The sequence below is a fragment of the Vigna angularis genome, chromosome 10, assembly GCF_016808095.1.
Source record: "Vigna angularis cultivar LongXiaoDou No.4 chromosome 10, ASM1680809v1, whole genome shotgun sequence".
NCBI classification, from domain to species: domain Eukaryota; kingdom Viridiplantae; phylum Streptophyta; class Magnoliopsida; order Fabales; family Fabaceae; genus Vigna; species Vigna angularis.
The window spans coordinates 17,519,084-17,538,889 of NC_068979.1; the positions used below are offsets into that span (position 1 = coordinate 17,519,084).

Consider the following 19,806-nt stretch of genomic DNA (forward strand, 5'->3'; position numbering starts at 1 on the left):
GAATATGTTGAAGAAGTATGGGGTGACGCATCGCATTGCTACACCATATCACCCCCAAACTAATGGACAAGCTGAGGTCTCTAACATAGAGATCAAAAAGATATTGCAAAAGCTAGTGAAGCCAAATAGGAAGGATTGGGCCGCAAGATTGGATGATGCACTTTGGGCACATCGGATGGCCTACAAAGCACCAATAGGTATGTCACCTTTCAGGGTTGTATTTGGAAAAGCTTGCCATCTACCTGTGGAGATTCAACACCGAGCCTATTGGGCTGTGAAGGCTTGTAACTAGGACATGGAAGGAGCAGGGAAAGAGAGAAAGCTCCAACTGCAAGAACTAGAGGAGATTAGGCTCACAGCCTATGAAAACTCCAAGTTTTACAAAGAGAAAACCAAGAAATTCCATGATCAAAAGCTTGTGACCAAAAAGGATTTCAACATAAGTCAAAAGGTGTTATTGTACAAGTCCAGGGTAGGGCCTATGAGTGGTAAATTACGCTCCAAATGGGAGGTCCATTCATTGTAACACAAGTGTTTCCCTATGGAGTAGTGGAAATCAAGGAAGAATCTTCTGATAGAATCTTCAAGGTTAATGGCCATCGTCTGCGGATATTTAATGAAAATCAAGACATGCTGAACAAGACGATGGATGGAGTGAATTTGACCACTCCAACATTGAGGACATACTTACATTGAGGACAATGCATAGTTTAAGTGTGGGGGTGTGGGGAAACAATTAATTTTGTTTCCTATTTTGTTTGTTTTGAATATGTGCATTGGATTTGAGAGTTTGAATCAGTAACTGGAATGATCATGAATTGAAAAAAAAATGAGTCATGTTGATATGAGTAAAGTGCTTCTATGATTTACTGATTGAGTTAACTTGAGAATTTCCTGATTAAATCTTTTGTGAAAGAAATTTGAACCATGTGAGTTTTGAACTTAATGTTAAGGATGGACCACCATGTGCCATACCTATTTTTCTTGTGTGAATTGCCCATGTTTTGTTGATACTCTAATAGTTAGCTTGATTCTATGTTGTGCAACTGAGGTCAATACGCATGATTTGATATGATTGAGGCATTTCTTGTTTTAGCTACTTGGCCAAATAAACTTGTCCTAACATTAATCCCTTGAAACCCTCTTTGAGCCTTAAGCCTATTTTTCTTGTTCTCAGTCATTGTCAAATGAGAAAAGAAGAAAAATCATATGTTCCTTACCTTAGGAAAGAAGGAGTAATGGATTCTGTTAGAAGTAAAGTGATTAATAAGTGTGTGGGTGAGTACCTCACCCACAAAACAATAACAAGGGTACAAAGGAAGATGAAAAATTGAAGTTTAAAAAAAAAAAAAAAAAAAAAAAGAGGAAAAGAAGAAGAAAGAAAAGTAAATCTTCCTTAAAAGAGCAAGAAATAGATTTGTTTTTGAAATCAAATATCATTACTCTTTCTATGACAATTTCAAAAGCTCAGAAATCCCAAGAAAATTTCCTACCTTTGCCTTGCCCTTAATACAACCTTTGAAAAGTCCGCATGATCAATAATTGCATGTTTTCTGAAGTGTGTGAATGTTAGAGTCTTGCTAAATATCAATGGTGTCTACTTACATGGGTATTTTGAGTGTAAACACAAGCCAAAAACACTTGAGAGAGTTGAGGAGAAATAGATACATGCTGATTTGAGTGTTGTCTTTCAGATTAGATTTTCTTGGGAATTCAAAAAGGTTAACTCATGTGTGAAGAATAAAGTGATTCCATTTGCATGTCCATGACAGAGTAATGCCTAAATGATTGATCTATGTCTGGTGATGCTCATTCTTTTAATCCAAATGCAAATATGAAATAAAATGACTCAGAACAAAGTCTTGGAAATAATCAATTTTGCCCAGGAGTGCAAAAGGATAAGTGTGGGGGTGTGATGAGTGCATATTTATGCTCACATTTATGTTTTAAAATTAAAATTTTGATGGGATAATTGTGTTTTAATGGTTGATTTTAAGTGAATTTGTGATGATTGGAATTATTGGGTTTGGGAAATAAAGAGACGTAAAAAGTAAGTTTTAGCGCATAAATTATTCTTTGATGTTCTAATGTTTATTTGTGCAGCTGAGAATATAAGTTTTATTGGTTCAAATGGCAATTCAAGGCCCAAAATCAGATTTTATTTGTGGAATAATATACAAATGGGCCAAAATGGCAGACTTTATCCTTACACCCCCTAAAATCCCTAAATACACTCCTATTTTTGAAACAGGCCAAAGACCAAGCCCAAACACAAAGCCATTTCTACTACACCTCCCTAAGTTTCCTATACACACCCCTCCTAAGCTAGACTCCACCAGATCATGCCACGTGTCCAAATCCTCCCCACACAGATCTAGCCAACCAGAACATGCCACCTCATGCCTTTTGCCACGTCAGCCCTGTCTTCTCTAACAGAGAAACCCTAATCCAGCAGAACCCTAGCCGCCACCATGTGCCGCCACCGTGAAACCGTCCGCCGCTGCCGCAACCTCCACGACCTCCTCCACGCCAGTCGCACAGAGTCACCGTCCTCTTCTCCATCTCCAAGCCGCGCCGCAGATCGCAACCTTCAACGCACATTACCATCATCAGACCACGCTTCTCGACGCCACCACAGCGCCTCTCCACCCAAAGCCGCCACCACCAAACTGCGATTCAACGCACACCACCACCATCGCGCAACCTTTCTTCTCCACGAGTGCTCCCCACCATCGAACACGGGCCAGCCACCGAGAAACCGCGCCTCCGCTGCGAGAATCTTCAAGCGGCATCTTCATCTTCTCCATTGACGCAAGCTCTACACAACCATCTTCATCATCTCATCCAAACTCCGTAGACGCCGTGCCTCATTCTCGAACCTACACAAAAACCAGACCTGCAAAGAACCCAGCAATCGTAAATCGCCCACAGAGTAACGACGTTCTTCCTTCACTCGCGTCTTCACCATGCATAGCACCGAAACAGTGAAGAGAAACGCGGCGCAGGGGCAAGCCTTTGCCCAAATCTGAACCCTAATTTGGGAGAAAGGGGGAAAGCCACGTGGCGAGCTCCCATTGGTGCGTCCTCCTCTGGTCAAAGCTGGTCAATAAGCCGTCTCTGGTCAATGTCTGGTCAATTGAGGGGCTTTCTTGCAATTTCAGAAACTCAGAAGGGGCTAAAGTGCAGATAGAAGAAATTTCAGGGCATTTGTGCAATTTTGAAAATTCAGAAAAGCTAAAAGATAAAATTCAGTTGTTGAATTAATTTAATTTGGGAATATCAACCAAAAATATCTTCCAAATAATGTTATAATTATTTAAATCTTTTAGTTATTTGGAAGATATAAGATAAAAGATTCTATCAACTGAATACTTAGAGTCCAAGCCCGATCAAGCCTATTTAAAGAGACCCAGGGGACTTCACTTCATTCATTCTCTCATACTCCTCTCACTTTTCTTTCATCTTGTATTCAACTCCATTCATGGAGAGCTAAGCATCTAGGGCTATTCTGCTGTAATTCCATGATGGATTCTGAGGTTACGTTTAGTTAATGCAATTGTTTATTTTGATTATTAATTTAAGTTGTTCTTTCTCTATGTCTTTCATCTCTCTATCTTGTTAAAAGTAAAGATTATTGCATCATAATGTGTTTGAATCTACATGCATATTGATTATATGAGTTCTAGGGTTTCTAGGTTTAATTGAGAATTTACTTTGATTTAATTTAGGAACTTTCATATGATTAAATGGTTTTTACTATCAATTGAGAATGTACTTTGGTTGGTAGTAATAATTTCAACTATAATCAATTGAGAATTTACTTTGATTGATTAACTTTTAACTTGGTTAGGAGATTTAAGAATAGACATGATTAAACACAATAGAATTAGATTGAGAATGTACTTTGGTTGAATTTATTGTGAATAATCTAGAAAGATTTTGCATTTGATTGAGAATTTACTTTGGTTAAATGCATGATCGCCATCAAATTAATTAAGAATGTACTTTAATTAATTTGAAACTTAAACAATAATCAATTGAACAATTATTCGTGAATAATCGATGATGAATCTATCTTGGAAAAGCAGTGGAATAAGCCTAATTCACCGTAACTGTTTTTAAGTTTCTTATTTATTCTTTAAACACTCCTCAACCATTACTTTTATCCATAAGCATTGCATAGCATTCGTAAGAGTCAGATATTCAGAAGCAATTTCGTGTTCGTCGGGAGACAACTAAGGGTTACTTTAGCCCTATCTACCTTCTCGAATACTACTTGGCAATACTGAAGTTGCCTTGAAAAGTAGTATTAATTTGATAGCTTCAATGACAGCTTATCAGTCACCAACAACACCATCATCTCGTACTGGAGTACACTGGAATGAGATGAATTTTCCAACGCCTTCTTTGGTGATACGGTACTGCAATCCCGAAACCCCTGGTATCCGAGAACTTGAATGACCTTCAACCTCTTGAATATACCAACTATATATACTCTTTCCTTCATGACCTCCAATATATCCATATGAAGTTGTCAAAATTCCATCTTCACTGTAATCCCCAATGATAGATAAGAAATTCAACCTTAGAGGAAGAGTCTCCACTGCTTTATTAGATATTACTAACACTGGTTCTTCAGAATCACCATCAGGAGTCATGGTAATAAATTTTGCCACAATGTAATAGCCCACAGCTCCAAGAGGTATGCAGAATGCTTTGGCAATTTTAGAAGTACTTAATGCTTCAAGAGTGTTTTCATCCAAAGTTGACGAATGTGATTTATACCACTGAACTCTGCTAGATCCTTCAGGTCCTCCTTGCTATTCTCTTGTAACTCACCCATTCCTTTGGAGGTGCTTGTTTCACAACAGAAGACATTACACACATAAATTTTCCTTCCTGGCTCTCAAAATTAATGGGTATGTACACAAACGCCACACAACTACCAACGTCCTCTTTGGTCAAGGTATACTCAGGTGTGCCTGCTGCACTAACAACAAGCCTCCATAATACATGCTCTCTTGCAACCATTGTTCTCCAAAATTGGAAATTGGGCACCATGTCATAACTTTTTAGTTTAAACACACTTTTTTGTATCGCTTTTAGTAGTGTTGTTCTTTGATCAGAACTACAGTTTTGTTTTCTTAAGTTAAGCTAACATTTATTGCAAACATTTATTATCATATTAGTTGTATGCAGTCACTCTATATATAATCATGCTTTTAATTCCTAATATTAAGTCAGTCCAAAATCACAAGCGTTGGTAGAACACAAAGACTAATAACTAATGCCTTTTACTGCATCAAAACGTGATTTAGTTGTTACTTTAACAAGTAAACATCTATTATATATTGTAGTGATATTATAACTGTAACTAAAATGCAAAGAGATTTCATAAATAATTTATTCTAAATATTATTATTCATGGTTGGCTACACAAATACTGCATTGACTCATGATTACTTCGAAATAAATCATCCATATATTCTATGATGAAAATACCAAATATGGGCTAACTGTCATAAACGAAAAGCCAAGTTAATTTTGTCTCGCATGAGGTTAAAGCTATTATTAAACCTTTTAAGATTTTCTCAAACTAAATGAATTTCAAGTTGATGTTGTTAGAATAAACAAAAACAGAAAAACAGATTCAGTGTATTTCAACTACTATAAAAGCAGAAAAATCAGAATATACAGTTTACTTACTCAGTACCTTGTGTGTGCATTCTCTATTTTTTCTCTCTACTCTGATCATCATCTTCTTCATTTCTGAGTTGCGTTTGCAGAGAGCAAACCCTAGCAGAGCTTCATTCTCTCGGCTCCCTCTCTCTCTAGAAAACTCTAAATCTTGCTTTCTCTCTCTTGCTACGTAGGATTAGTCACTTAATCCTGATCTGAAAGTATGCTTTCTCACTTTTACCCCTTTCACTTTATGTTTTCTCATTTTTGCCCTTCTCACTAATAGATGTGACGCCCGAAAGTAGCCAAAATTTTCAAGTATTCCAAACTTGAGAGAGAGTACAGTAACAAACGAAGGATGGTTACAGTATTCCAAAAGTTTGCCTTTAGTAGAGAAGACTACGAGAGCCAGATCAGCATCACAAAGCACAAAGATCTCGCGGGCTTTCATGATCAAACCAGACCTTCTCTTTAAGAAGATGACTTGCCTATTGATCTTGTTTCCGATCCTTTTCAACTCCATTATTCCCCTTCACATTGAGAAATTGTTGAAGCTTCTCCACGATTGCCTCACGGTTAACCCCCGGCAAGTATCAAGTAATAATAAATAGTAAGACCAAGTATTGTTTCCCAAAGGACTCACGGACTAAAAAGTTATGTGATTTGTTGATTAAATAAGACTTGTAAAACAAATTCTTGTAGCTTGAATGCAAATGCCGAAAAGTAAATATGAATGCATGTATTAATCAATTGGATCAAAAGAAGAAAAACATGATTGAAATATATGATGATGATGTTGTTGGGGGGTTTCAATTCATCCTATCCACTCTCATGTACTCAAGAATTCATCTTCTTCATTAATGTTAATGGCACTTTCTAATTTACCTTAAACCCAATGTCTTGGTGAAGAAAGCCTACTCCTAATCACTAGTTTACAATGTCTTGTCTCCCTAGCAATTATTCATGCATTACATTCGCATAGAAGCTTAAAGTCAATCAATCCTCCTATTCCTATGTCTAGACAATATTACTATTGGGAGAATTTCTTCATGTCTAGATTAACCTATATGTGTCCATATAAATAAAATCAATGATTATGCAATTGAATGAGTTAAACAAAGCATGCATAGAGTGTAGAAAAAAATCCTAACAATTAATGAAAGAAAGCATATGAATTTTAAAGAACCAATTCAATACATGAGAGTTTCAAAGGATTACATTGATTCCCCAACAACAATGAAGGTTTAGTTCACCATAATCATGGTTAAACTAGATGAAAAACAATGAAAGAATGAAATATAGAACCCTAGAATTTGAAGAGTGAAGCTTGAGCATCCAAAATCCTCCTCCAAGGGGTGAAGAAAGTGTGATTTTGCTTCGTTCTGCCAAAAGATACTAACCCTAGGTCGACTAAAACCTTATATAGACTCTTAAAGATTACAGAAAAGTGGCCCATGGCCCATTAAAATGCCACTCAGCGGTAATTTCCGCTCAGCGATAAGCGCGATTCATCAATTTGACGCTCAACTGTAGTTTCGCCCCTCAGCGGTGACTGCGGGTCTTCAGAGTGCCGCTCAACGGTAATTTCCGCTGAGCGGTACTTGTGGCTCTTCTTTTATGCACTTTTTCTTCCTTTTCTGACTCCAACTTATGGCTACTTCACTTCTTCCATTCAATTCATCTTAAAACCTACAAAAACAAGGGAAACCAAGCATAAAACCCATCCAACTCTCTTATTTCAAAAACATAAGCAAAAACATGATTCCAAGCTAGTTTCTAAGTCATAAAGGTTGTTTTTTATGTCAAATTTAAGTATAAAAATAACAGTTTTTCAACTGTTATCACAACCCTAAACTTAGAACTTTGTTTGTCCTCAAGCAAATAAGATGTAACTCAATCTTCCACCAATCCATACAATGGTTCACCACATTTACAACTCCTTCTCTCAAGACAAGTAATTACTCAAATCGGCTCAACACAAAGACTTCAATCAAGATGCACACATGCTTCAATGTTCACATAATCACATAATATCCAACAAATGTTATTCTCCTTAATGATCAATCAACTAAGCATAGATGTAATTATGTGCTCATGGAATTTTTCCTCACCAGAAAAAAGTGTTTAACTCAAAAACACACAAGTGTATAAGAGGTCACTCCTTCACTCTACTATCACAAAGTCACATGAATCAACTTTGCCTTTCATTTAACCATAATTAAACTTAATCACAAGTAAGTATCATCACAAGGGCTTTTCTATGGCTTATAATGTGGCTGGGCTAACAAGAAAATTGGTTTTTCTAGATCACAAAATCCTTGAGTTAAGTGAATCATCTAAACACGACCATTCTTCCTTCTTCCCAACCTTCTTTTGCATTGAGCCTTCCTTTTTCTTTCTTTTCTTTTCCTTTTTCTTTTAATTTTCACATGCTTAACTCAATGCTTTTCATATTCCCTTTTTCTTAAACCACCCAACAACCCCAAACTTGAACATTTATCAATACCACAAGATATCTTCAACTCAACTCAAGGTAAAACTTTTCAAAAAGGGTTTTCTATCATGTCCAAAGCTAAGGGTTCAAAGGTTAGAACACATTGTGCTATCTTTTATTAGGCTAAAATCATGCATTTGGCTAATAAAGGGTAACAACAGATGGCCTTGATCATGTCATACATACAAGCAAGTGATTCAGTAATAGAAACTTGGGCAAAGTCATTCATGCTTTCAAAGTAATAGCATTCATTTACCAAAAACTCTGGAGTTCAAATCCTCACATATAGGCTCATTCACATTCCACATACACATCTTGCTTAGCATCATAATCACAATCACAACATCATGCATTTGTTCTCATAGCTCGTGAACCGCCACCTGTATATCAGCATATAGTGCACACTCTCAACATCAATCAATATCCAAGCATCATCAAGCATTACTCATCATGCATAAGTCACAAGAAAACCATCCTAACATATAAAGTTTCAAACTGAGTGCATCAAACCCTATTCTAAAAACATAAGCAAATAAGTTCAACAGAATTTAAAACAAAAGATAACAATACTACTCTAGAGGTGATAACATCCATCAGTAGATGTTATCTCAGCTCCTCATCAACCCATGGTGTCATCTGAATCTTCCTCCTCTTCATCATCCTTAACATCTTCAACATCTTCAAACTCATCATCATCATCATCCTCCATAGTAGATGCTCCAGCTGCTCCAACTCCACTACCCAAACTTAGAACTTTGTTTGTCCTCAAGCAAACAAATGTAACTCAATCTTCCACCAATCCATACAATGGTTCACCACATTCAAAAACTCTTTCTTTCAAGACAAGTAAGTACTCAAATTAGCTCATCAAAAAGAATTCAGTTAAGATGCACACATGCTTTAATTCAATCAAACTCATTGTGGTGTTCACATAATCACAAAGTATCCAACAAATGCTATTCTCATGAATGATCAATTAACTAAGCATAGATGTAATCATATGCTCATGGAATTATTCCTCACTAGATAAAGTGTTTCACTCAATCACACAAGTGTATATAGGTCACTCATTCACTCTACTATCACAATGTCACATGAATCAACTTTACCTTTCATTTAACCACAATCAAATACATTCACAAGCAAGCATCATCACAAGGACTTTTATGGCTTATAATGTGGCTGGGCTAAGAAGAAAATTGGTTCTTCTGGATCACAAAATCCTTGACTTAAGAGAATCATCATTTAAACACAACCATTCTTACTTCTTCCCAACTTTCCTTTGCATTGAGCTTTTCTTTTTCTTTCTTTTCTTCCCTTTTTATTTTCCTTTTCACATGCTTAGCTAAATGCTTTTCATATTCCCTTTTTAGACCTCCCAACAACCCCAAACTTGAACATTTATCAATACCATAAGATATTTTTTAACTCAACTCAAGGTAAATATTTTCAAAAAGGGTTTTCTATCATGTTCAAGGCTAAGGGTTCAAAGGATAGAACACATTGTGCTCTCTTTTATTGGGCTAAAATCATGAATTTGGCTAAAAAGGGTTACCAATAAATGGCCTTGATCATATGATACATACAAGCAAGTGATTCGGTCATAGAAACCTGGGCAAAGTCATTCATGCTTTCAATGTAATAGTATTCAATCACAAAAATTTTGCAGTTCAAAACCTCACATATAGGCTCATTCAACATTCCACATACACATCCTGCTTAGCATCATAATCACAATCCCAACATCATGCATATGTTCACATAGCTTGTGAACAACCACTTGTATATCAGCATATAGTACAGTATCTCAACATCAATCAATATCCAAGCATCATCAAGCATTACTCATCATGCATAAGTCACAAACAAACCATCATAACAGATAAAGTTTCAAACTGAGTACATCACAACCCTATTCTAAAAACAGAAGCAAATAAGTTCAACAAAGCAACAGATAAAAATCCTGCTCTAGAGGTGATAGCACCCATTAGTAAATGCTATCGCAACTCCTCATCATCTCATGTTGTCATCTGAATCTTCCTCCTCTCCATCATCTTCAGCATCTTCAAAGGCATCCTCATATCCATCATCATCCATAGCTGAAGCTCCAGCTCTACTGCCCTAAGCTTGCTCCTCTAGCCATGCCACCACATTATCAAACTCATCCATGGTCCACCTATGTGCTGGAGGGTGTATCATACATCCCAATAATCATCTCTCCTATGGCCACCTACCCTCTGTGGATGGACTGCAACCTAGCATTATTAAACTGTCGGCAAGTATAACCAAATCGTATCACGTAATAAAATTGGTAAGACCAAGTATCGTTCTCCCAAAGGACTCACGGCCTAAACAGTTATGTGATTTGTAGATTATCTAAGACTTGTAAAACCAATTCTTGTAGATTTTAAATGCAAAATACTTGAAAGTAAATATGAATGCATGTTTTGATCAATGGGCAAGAAGAAACAGAACACGTGGTTTGAAATATATGAATGAATATGTTGTTGGGGTTTATCAATTTCATCCTATCCACTCTCATGTAATCAAGAATTCATCTTTCATTATTAATTGTTAATGCCACTTTCTAAATTACCTTAAACTCGCTGTCTCGGTGAAGAAAGCCTAATCATAATCACTAGTTTACAATGTCTTGTCTCCCTAGCAATTACTCATGCATTACACAGCACAAAAGCTTAAAGGCAACCAACCATCATACTCCTATGTCTAGGTTTATACTACTATCAGGAGAGATTCCCCAGATCTAGATTTTCCCGTATGTGTCTATATCGACAAAATCAATAATCATGACATCGAATCAGTTAAACAATGCATGCTTTTAGCAAAGAGGAAAAACCCTAAAAATTAATAAAAGAAAGCATGTATCTTAAAAAAGATCTTGAAGAACAAATTCAATACATGAGAGCTTCAAAGGATTACATTGATTCTCAACCAAAAATAAAGGTTTAGTTCACCATATTCATGGTGAAACTAGATGAAATACAATGAAAGAGTGGAAGATAAAACCCTAGAAAGGTGAGAAAGGAGCTGTAGCATCCAAAATCCTCCTCCAAGGGGTGAAAGAGTGTGTTTCTGCTTCGTCCCAGCCAAAGATGACTGACCTAGGTTAACTAAAACCTTATATAGTATTCTAAAAATTATAAAAAATTGAGCCCAAGCCCATAAGAATGCCCCTCAGCTGCAGTTTTGCCCCTCAGCGGTGACAGCGGGTCTTCAAAGTGCCGCTCAGCGGTAAATGGCACTAAGCGGTACTTGCAGCTTCTTCCTTTTATGCACTTTTTCTTCCTTTTATGAATCCAACTCTTATCTCCTTCACTTCCTTCACTCAATTCATCTTAAAAACCTACAAAAACAAGGAAATCAAGCATAAAACCTGTCCAACTCTCTTATTTCCAAAACTTCAACAAAAACATGATTCCAAGCTAGTTTCTAAGTCATAAAGGTTGTCTTTCAAGTCAAATTTTAAGTGTAAAAATAATAGTTTTTCAACTGTTATCAAGCATCTATAAGAGACATATACATGTCCCTCATCTGAAATGGTTCTGTCTCCTGAGTCTCTTTAGATGCCTGGCCCTATGGTGGTCCTCTTTCTCTACGAGGACAGCGTGGTGGTACTGGCTGAGCTGCCTCATCACCTCCACAATATTGTTTGTAATAGGCCTCATCAATAGCTTTCCTAGGCCTCTCAAATGATGGAGCAGAGATATTCACCCCAGCTAGCTCACATAAATGTATAATCAGAGAGGGATGCCCCAAAGGTTCTTTGCTATTCATAGTGTTGGCACACACCTGTATCTCATTAGCCATAACCTGGCCAATATTAATGTTCATCCCTTTGAGCACACAATACAAGAGAAGCGCCCTACTAACAGTTATGTCTGAGACATGTGAGCATGGCTGGATGTTGGCATGAGAAAATGCCATCCAATACTTTGCTAGAGGAGTCAGATCAACTCTCCTGATGTTCACTACAGCACCATTCTTGTTTCTCTGAAAGTGTCCACCAGGCACACATAGCACACTTTCCACATCACCAAAGTCTTCTCCTTCTTCCATATTGAGAGCAAACTGACACTACTCACCATCCCATTGAGTATTTAAGAATTTATTAATGGAATTAGGGTCATACCGAATGACGTGTCCTTTAACATAGCTCAGATAATCTTCAGCAAGATGATCACCCAACCTTCTTGCATTGGTGTAAAATTCTTTCACCACTACTATGCTAGCTGGTGCAGGGTAAGTGGCTAGTCTCCCCCAGTTCCTGTTCTCCAATTGCTCCCCAAACTGTGGAGCCAAGTCAGGTATCAATACAACCTTCCTTTCTGACCCAAAATCCTCCAGCATCCTTCAGTAAGTTCAAATCTTTCTTACCAACACCCATCAATAGGTGTAAACAAACCTAGTATCCTTCAGTAGATACTCAACCACCTAGCATCCATTAGTAGATGTTATACCATAAAATCTCAAACAACATAAATCAATGTCCCAAAGTCTATAAAATTACATAACCAAAATCAAAGAAATTAATGATCTCAAATCACTAGGGTGCCTCCCAGTAAGCGCTCTTTTAACGTCATTAACTTGACCCAATAAACTCAAGTTCTATCTTCACTATTGGTGTTCCTTTTTCTTTCATCACACCAACTCATCAACTGCTTCCGGTCCACCTTTTTGACTCTCATTGAATATGGAGCTTCAATTTCTATCACTCCATTCTCTTTATAGTCTTTCACAACCCACAACTTCTTCTTGAATCTTACTAGTGTACCAAGTTTGAGTTGTGCCTGGATAGAGTCATCATGAACCTTCCTTCCTTTGCCATCTTTTTCTTCTTCCCTAACCTGTGATAAGAAACAATGTGTACCTTTGAAGACCGACTTTGCAGCTTTTGAACTAGTCAATGGTGCATCCTTACATGCAGCTTTATGATTAGCCTCCTTTTCTTGAATCTGCTGCTCCCCTTTGAAGACATTAAAGATCACCTTTTCTTCTCGGTCTTGAAGCACTATCATCCCATCATCCACATTGATTATTACCTTTGCCGTTTTCATAAACGGTCTTCCAAGAATGATTGGGACCTTCTCATCCTCCTTCATCTCCATCACCACAAAATCTACCAGGAGTTTTAGTTTGTCTATGCAAACCATCATATCTTCCGCCACACTATAAGGTTTCTTGGAAGATCCATCTGCCATTAGGAAAGTCACCTTTGTTGGCTTGACTTCAAGATCACCAATCCTTTCAACTAGAGATAAAGGCATCAGATTAATGCTTGACCCTAAATCAATTAGGGTTTTCCTTATTCTCTCCTTCCCTATGATGCAAGGAATAGTAAAACATCTTAGATCTTTCACCTTTGGAGGAAGTGACTTCTTCTCAATAGCACTGCAATCTCCCTTTTCATCTAGATATCTCTTCTTTGTGGAGACTTGCTTCATGTGCTTTGCATAAGCTGGAATTTGTTGCAATGCTTCATTCAAAGGTATTGTAATCTCCGATTGCCTGAAGATGTCTTTAAAGCGCCCAAATTGTCTCTCTTTTTCAATCTTTTCACTCCCCTTAGGATAAGGAAGAATTTATCACTTTTCTCAATTTTTTTCTCTCTCCTCTTCTTTTCATTCATCCTCACCTAGTATCTCTTCTTTTCTCTCCACTCTTTTTCCAACTCAACACTCTCTTTCTCATCCACCCTCTTGTCATATGTACTTACAATAGCTTTGCACTCTTCCCTAGGGTTAACCTAAGTATTAGCCCCAAAACTCTTATTAGGCATATCTACAAATCCTTAGCCATTTGGCCCATCTGTATCTCCAAATTTCTAATTGAAGCTTCAGTGCTTTTATGATTGGAGATGGTCACCTGAATAAATTGTTGAAGAGTTTCTTCAAGCTTTGATGATTTGTCATTTAGTGCAGATACTTGTTGCCATATTGATGGTTGTTGTTGTGGTCTATTAAACTTTTCTGCTTGTCCAGCTTGTCCATTCTGACCTTGACCCCTGCTTGTGGGAAGTACTTGTTTAAGAACTTTGAAACCACGTCTTCCCATTCAGTAAAGCTTTCCTCTGGAAAAGAATTCAACCATAACTTAGCATTGCCTCCCAATGAGAAAGGAAACAAACTAAGCTTTATTACTTCATCCGGTACACCATTGATCTTTACAGTGTTGCAAATCTCATTGAATGTGGTGAGATGCTCATATGGACTTTCATGTGATAGCCCATTAAATTGGTTGCTCTTGACCAATTGTATCAACGCCGGTTTCACCTCCATTTTTGGAGCATTGACCCTCGGTCTAGTAATGCTATTAAAGTGATGAGGGCCAACAACAAAGGTGTAATCCTCTAGAGTACGTCTACCATTGTTCTCTTCAGCCATCTCTTCAGTACTCTGGGTAGATCTTTGTGGTGAGGGTTGTAGAAGTGTTTCCGGAGAAGGAAATAATTCTCTAGAAGTTCGGATCCTCCTTCTCCTTCTACTTTCGTCCAAACCTTCAAGAAGAGGTTCCAAAGTTTTTCGTCTCCTAGTCCTAATTGTATCCTACATACACAAGAACGTAAAACCCTAGAAAGAATTGTTAGCAATAAAAGATAGAGAAGATAAACTAAAAAGATAGAAAGATAAAAAAAATAAAAACAAAAAGGTAAGAAGATAAAAATTCAAGTCAAAGTTAATCAATAATCACATAAATAGAATAGTTAAACCACGAGTCCCCGGCAACGGTGCCAAAAACTTGTTAACCCTCGGCAAGTGTAACCGAATCGTATCAAGTAATAATAAAACAGTAAGACCAAGTATTGTTTCCCAAAGGACTCACGCCCTAAACAGTTATGTGATTTGTTGATTAAATTAGACTTGTGAATAAATTCTTGTAGGTTTAAATGCAAATACTGAAAATTAAATATGAATGCATGTATTGATCAATTGGATCAAAAGAAGCAAAGGTGATTGCAATTATAGAATGGTGATGTTGTTGGGGGTTTTCAATTCATCCTATCCACTCTCATGTATTCAAGAATTCATCTTCTTCATTAATGTTAATGCCACTTTCTAATTTACGTTAAACCCAATGTCTTGGTGATGAAAGCCTACTCCTAATCACTAGTTTATAATGTATAGTCTCGCTAGCAATTATTCATGCATTGCATTCACACAGAAGCTTAAAGGCAACCAATCCTCCTATCCCTTTGTCTAGGCAATATTACTATTGGGAGAATTTCTTCATGTCTAGATTTATCTATATGTGTCCATATAAATAAAATCAATTATCATACAATTGAATGAGTTTCACAAAGCATGCATAGAGTATAGAAGAAACACCCTAAAAATTAATGAAAGAAAGCATATGAATTAAAGAACCAATTCAATACATGAGAGTTTCAAAGGATTACATTGATTCCCCAACAACAATGAAGGTTTAGTTCACCATAATCATGGTGAAACTAGATGAAAAATAATGAAAGAATGAAAGATATAACCCTAGAATTTGAAGAGTGGAGCTTGAGCATCCAAAATCCTCCTCCAAGGGGTGAAGAAAGTGTGATTTTGCTTCGTTTTGCCAAAAGATACTAACCCTAGGTCGACTAAAACCTTATATAGACTCTTAAAGATTACAGAAAAGTGGCCCAAGGCCCATTAGAATGGCGCTCAGCGGTGATGGGGCTGTCGCGGGCCATACAAATTTGATGTGCAGATAAGAATGCAATAGAGTGCTAAGGAGTGACTCCTAGGTCGTCTCTCAAGGACCAAATGTGGTTCGAGACTTATGTCAAACACGTAGTGGGGGCTTTTGAAAGTGTTTTTGTGCTTAGAAATGAACTAAATTAAAACTGGAATTAAATACAACCAAACATAATTGGAAACATTGAAATAAATGAACAAAGCATGAAGACCGAACGGTCCTACAAATGACCGAACGGTTCTACATTGAGACCATACAGTCTCTAAAAGTGAGGAAATTAGAAATGCAGGAAGCTAAAGAAGCCGAACAGATTAGACAACATCAAATCAGTAAATTGAATGGTCCTAAAGCAAGATGTGTGAACTAATTGACATGCAAGAAATAAATGACAAAACACATCAATGCTCTTAAATTGCAATGTTGAACTAACAAATTAAATGCATATTGGAATAATGCTTGGAAATTGTAAAACAAAATCACCACCGGTTCAAGCATCAACACAATATAAAGAGACCTTTTTAGGGCTAAAGCAAAATAAAAGACAAATCTGCAACGCTTAATGTGGCAATGACACTGCTAAAAAATAAAATGAATCTTCCTGGAAGAAAGGAAATTGGCTCCAAAAATAAATCCCAACACCGTGGTGCTTCCTCCAATTAAAGTCTGCGTTTTTCCCTTCCAGAAAAGTAAAATGCCCACCTCCTTCCAGCACCTACATCAGCGCATCTTCCTATCTAAAAGCAAATAAATGATTTTAAGAAAAGCTAGATGTTGTCCGTGTGCTCTTCTCTCAGTCAGCGTGCACCATCTCTTTTTTCAAGCTAAAATATAAAAACATTCCTACACAATGAAGCACCCTCCTAGAAGAAAAGGAAGAAAAGGTTTATCCCATTCATCCCCTGAGACGGCGTATGCACTCGTTGGCAAAAGAAAAGTTGCTTCTTTTCATTCCATCGTAACAGCGTGACGAAAATGTTCAAAAACATAGAAGCTCCAAACAACGTTCAACAGCAAAAGCTAATGTAAGTAGCGGCTGGACAAATCCCTTTTACTAAACGAAATAAATTGAAAATGTGCTCTCCCATTCCATCATCATCAGGCCGTCAACACGTTGGAAGAAATGAAAATAAAAACATTCAATCACAAATGCTTTTTCCAAAAATCTAAAGGAAGAGTAAATGTGTTTCTTTCATTAGCCAATGCAAATTAACGTGAATAACATTTTCAAGCTCTCAAAATGTTCAAAGAAAAATCATCATGCCCCCTTGAAGAGTGGCGGCTCCCCTGAATGAAAAGATGAATCCCTTAGCCGTAACCTCCATGTGCGTGGCGTTTTTTTTAAAATGAAAGATCATGTCCCTCCTCTTTCCCATCCAGCCAAAGTATATGCTCCCTCATGTGCTTGTTGGACTCGTCTTCTTTGTTGGACCAGCTGTTGGACGTGCAGCCCTTGCTCTCTTCTGTGTGCTGCTGCCCTTCTAACGCTAGACAACGTGTGTGCAGGTCGAGGCAGCAAATTGCTGGATGTCTGATGACAAATTTATGAACACCGAAATACGACGCCACAAACTTGTTTAACAATCGGCAAGTGTGACCGAATCGTTTCAAGTAATAAACTCGGTAAGACCAAGTATCGTTCTCCCAAAGGACTCACGACCTAGTTTAGTTATGTGATTCGTTGATTATTTAAGACTTAAGAACGAAATAAGTGGAGTTTAATATGCAAAACAAAAAATAAACATGTATGCATGAATTTGATCAATGGCTAAAACAAAATACAAACACTTCAATGGAATATATGGATGAGTATGTTGTTGGGGTTATCAATTTCATCTTATCCACTCTCATATACTTTAGGAATTCAACATTCTTTTCATCATTGTTAATGCCACTCTCTAAATTACCTTGCAAGAAGGCCTATCCCTAATTACGAGTTCATACGATTCCTAGCATTCCTAATAATTAGTTCTTTTAGTGCAGGAGCTTAACGGCAACCAATATACTATTGGGAGAAATTCCCCAAATCTAGACTTCCCCGTACGTTCCCGTATCGACAAAATCAATAATCATGCATTGAATGAGTTAAACAAAGCAAGCATTGAGCAAAGAGGAAAAACCCTAACTAATGATGAAAGAAAGCATAGGTCTTAAATATAAGATGTAAAACCAAATTCCATATATGAGAGTTTCACAAGACTACATTGATTCCCCAACAACAATACAAGGTTTAGTTCACCATATTCATGGTGAAACTAGATGAATAATAATGAAAGAATGAAAGATAAAACCCTAGAAAGGTGAAGAGGTAGCCTGAGCATCCAAGATCCTCCTTCAAAGGAGTGGAAGAGAGAGTGTTTGCTTCGTTCCAGCCAAAGATACAAACCCTAGGACGTCCTAAAGCTTATATATTATTCTAAAATTACAGAAAATTTAGGCCCAAGCCCATAAGTGTGCCGCTCAGCAGTAAAGTACCGCTCAGCGGTAAGTGCGTGAGTTGGTTTCTTCCCCTCAGCGGCCATTTTGCCCCTCAGCGGATCCCCCGTGAGCTCCTTAGTGCCGCTCAGCGGTAAACTGCCGCTGAGCGGTAGTTGCGGCTTCTCCTTTTGCACTTTTTGATGTCTTTTCTGATTCCATCTCTCTCCTTCTTCACTTCTTTCACCAAATTCACCTTAAAACCTACACAAAAACACTGAAATCAAGCATAAACATTTCCAGCTCTCTTATTTCGGAAAATATGAACAAAAGCATGATTTCAAGCTAGTTTCTAAGGGTTAAACGTTGCTTTTAGTATCAATTTCGAGCATAAAAATAACAGTTTTTCAACTGTTATCACAACCCCAAACTTAGAACTTTGCTTGTCCTCAAGCCAACAAGATGTAACTCAATCTTCTACCAATTCATATGATGGTTCACTCATTCAAAAATCTTCTTTTCAAGATAAGTAAAGACTTCAATCAAACTTATGACCAAGATTTCAATCAAGATGTGCACATGCTTTAGTGTTCACAAAGTTATTTAATATCCAACAAATGTTATTTTTCATGAATGATCAATCAATTAAGCATGGATGTTCATGTGCTCATGGAATACTTCCTCACCAGGTAAAGTGTTTCACTCACACTCAAGTGTATAAGAGGTAATCACTCATTCACTCCACTATCACAATGTCACATGAATCAACTTTGCCTTTCATTTAACCACAATCAAAAACATTAACAAGCATGCATCATCACAAGGACTTTTCAATGGCTTATAACGTGGCTGGGCTAACAAGAAAATTGGTTTTTCTGGATCACAAAATCCTTGAGTTAAGAGAATCATAACAACACAATTATTCTTATTTTTCCCAACTTTCTTTTGCATTGAGCTTTGCTTTTTCTTTTCTTTTCTTGTCTTTTTAATTTTCTTTTCATATTCTTAATTCTTAGCTCTTAGCTCAATGCTTTTTCTTTTTCATGCTTTCCCAACAACCCCAAACTTGAACATTTAACAATACCACACAAGATTTTCTACTAAACTCAAGGTAAAGCTTTTCAACAAGGGTTTTCAATTTATGTTCAAGGCTAAGGGTTCAAAGGATAGAACACAAAGTGTTCCCTTTTAATGGGCTAACTTTATGAATTTGGCCAATAAAAAGGGTTCCAACAAACGGCCTTGATCATATGATGCAAAACAAGCAATTGATTCAATCATAGAAAACCTGGGCAAAGTTATTCATGCTTCCAAAGTAATAACACTCAATCAATAAAAACTCTGGAGCTTAAAACCTCACATATAAGCTCATTCACATTTGACATACACATCCTGCTTAATCTCACAATAACAAAGATAATATCCTGCATTTGTTCACAAAGCTTGTGAATCACCTGTATAAGCATTTTATGTGCACCTCTATCTCAACATCAATCAATCAATAATCATCATCAAGC

General features: G+C 37.1%; 1 protein-coding gene across 1 annotated transcript; it reads left to right on the plus strand.

Moving 5' to 3' along the window:
• Window positions 1-295: 295 nt before the first annotated feature.
• LOC128194419 (uncharacterized) lies at window positions 296-696 on the plus strand. Its single transcript, XM_052870010.1, has 2 exons — window positions 296-488; window positions 551-696. The coding sequence occupies exons 1-2, from the start codon at window positions 296-298 to the stop codon at window positions 694-696; spliced, it is 339 nt and encodes a 112-aa protein (XP_052725970.1).
• Window positions 697-19,806: the final 19,110 nt, after the last annotated feature.

Coding starts and splice junctions, on each gene's coding strand:
- LOC128194419 (XM_052870010.1), top strand. CDS start 296: ATGGAAGGAGCAGGGAAAGAGAGAAAGCTCCAACTGCAAGAACTAGAG. Junction 489..550: donor CAGGGTAGGGCCTATGAGTG/GTAAATTACGCT, acceptor CCTATGGAGTAG/TGGAAATCAAGGAAGAATCT.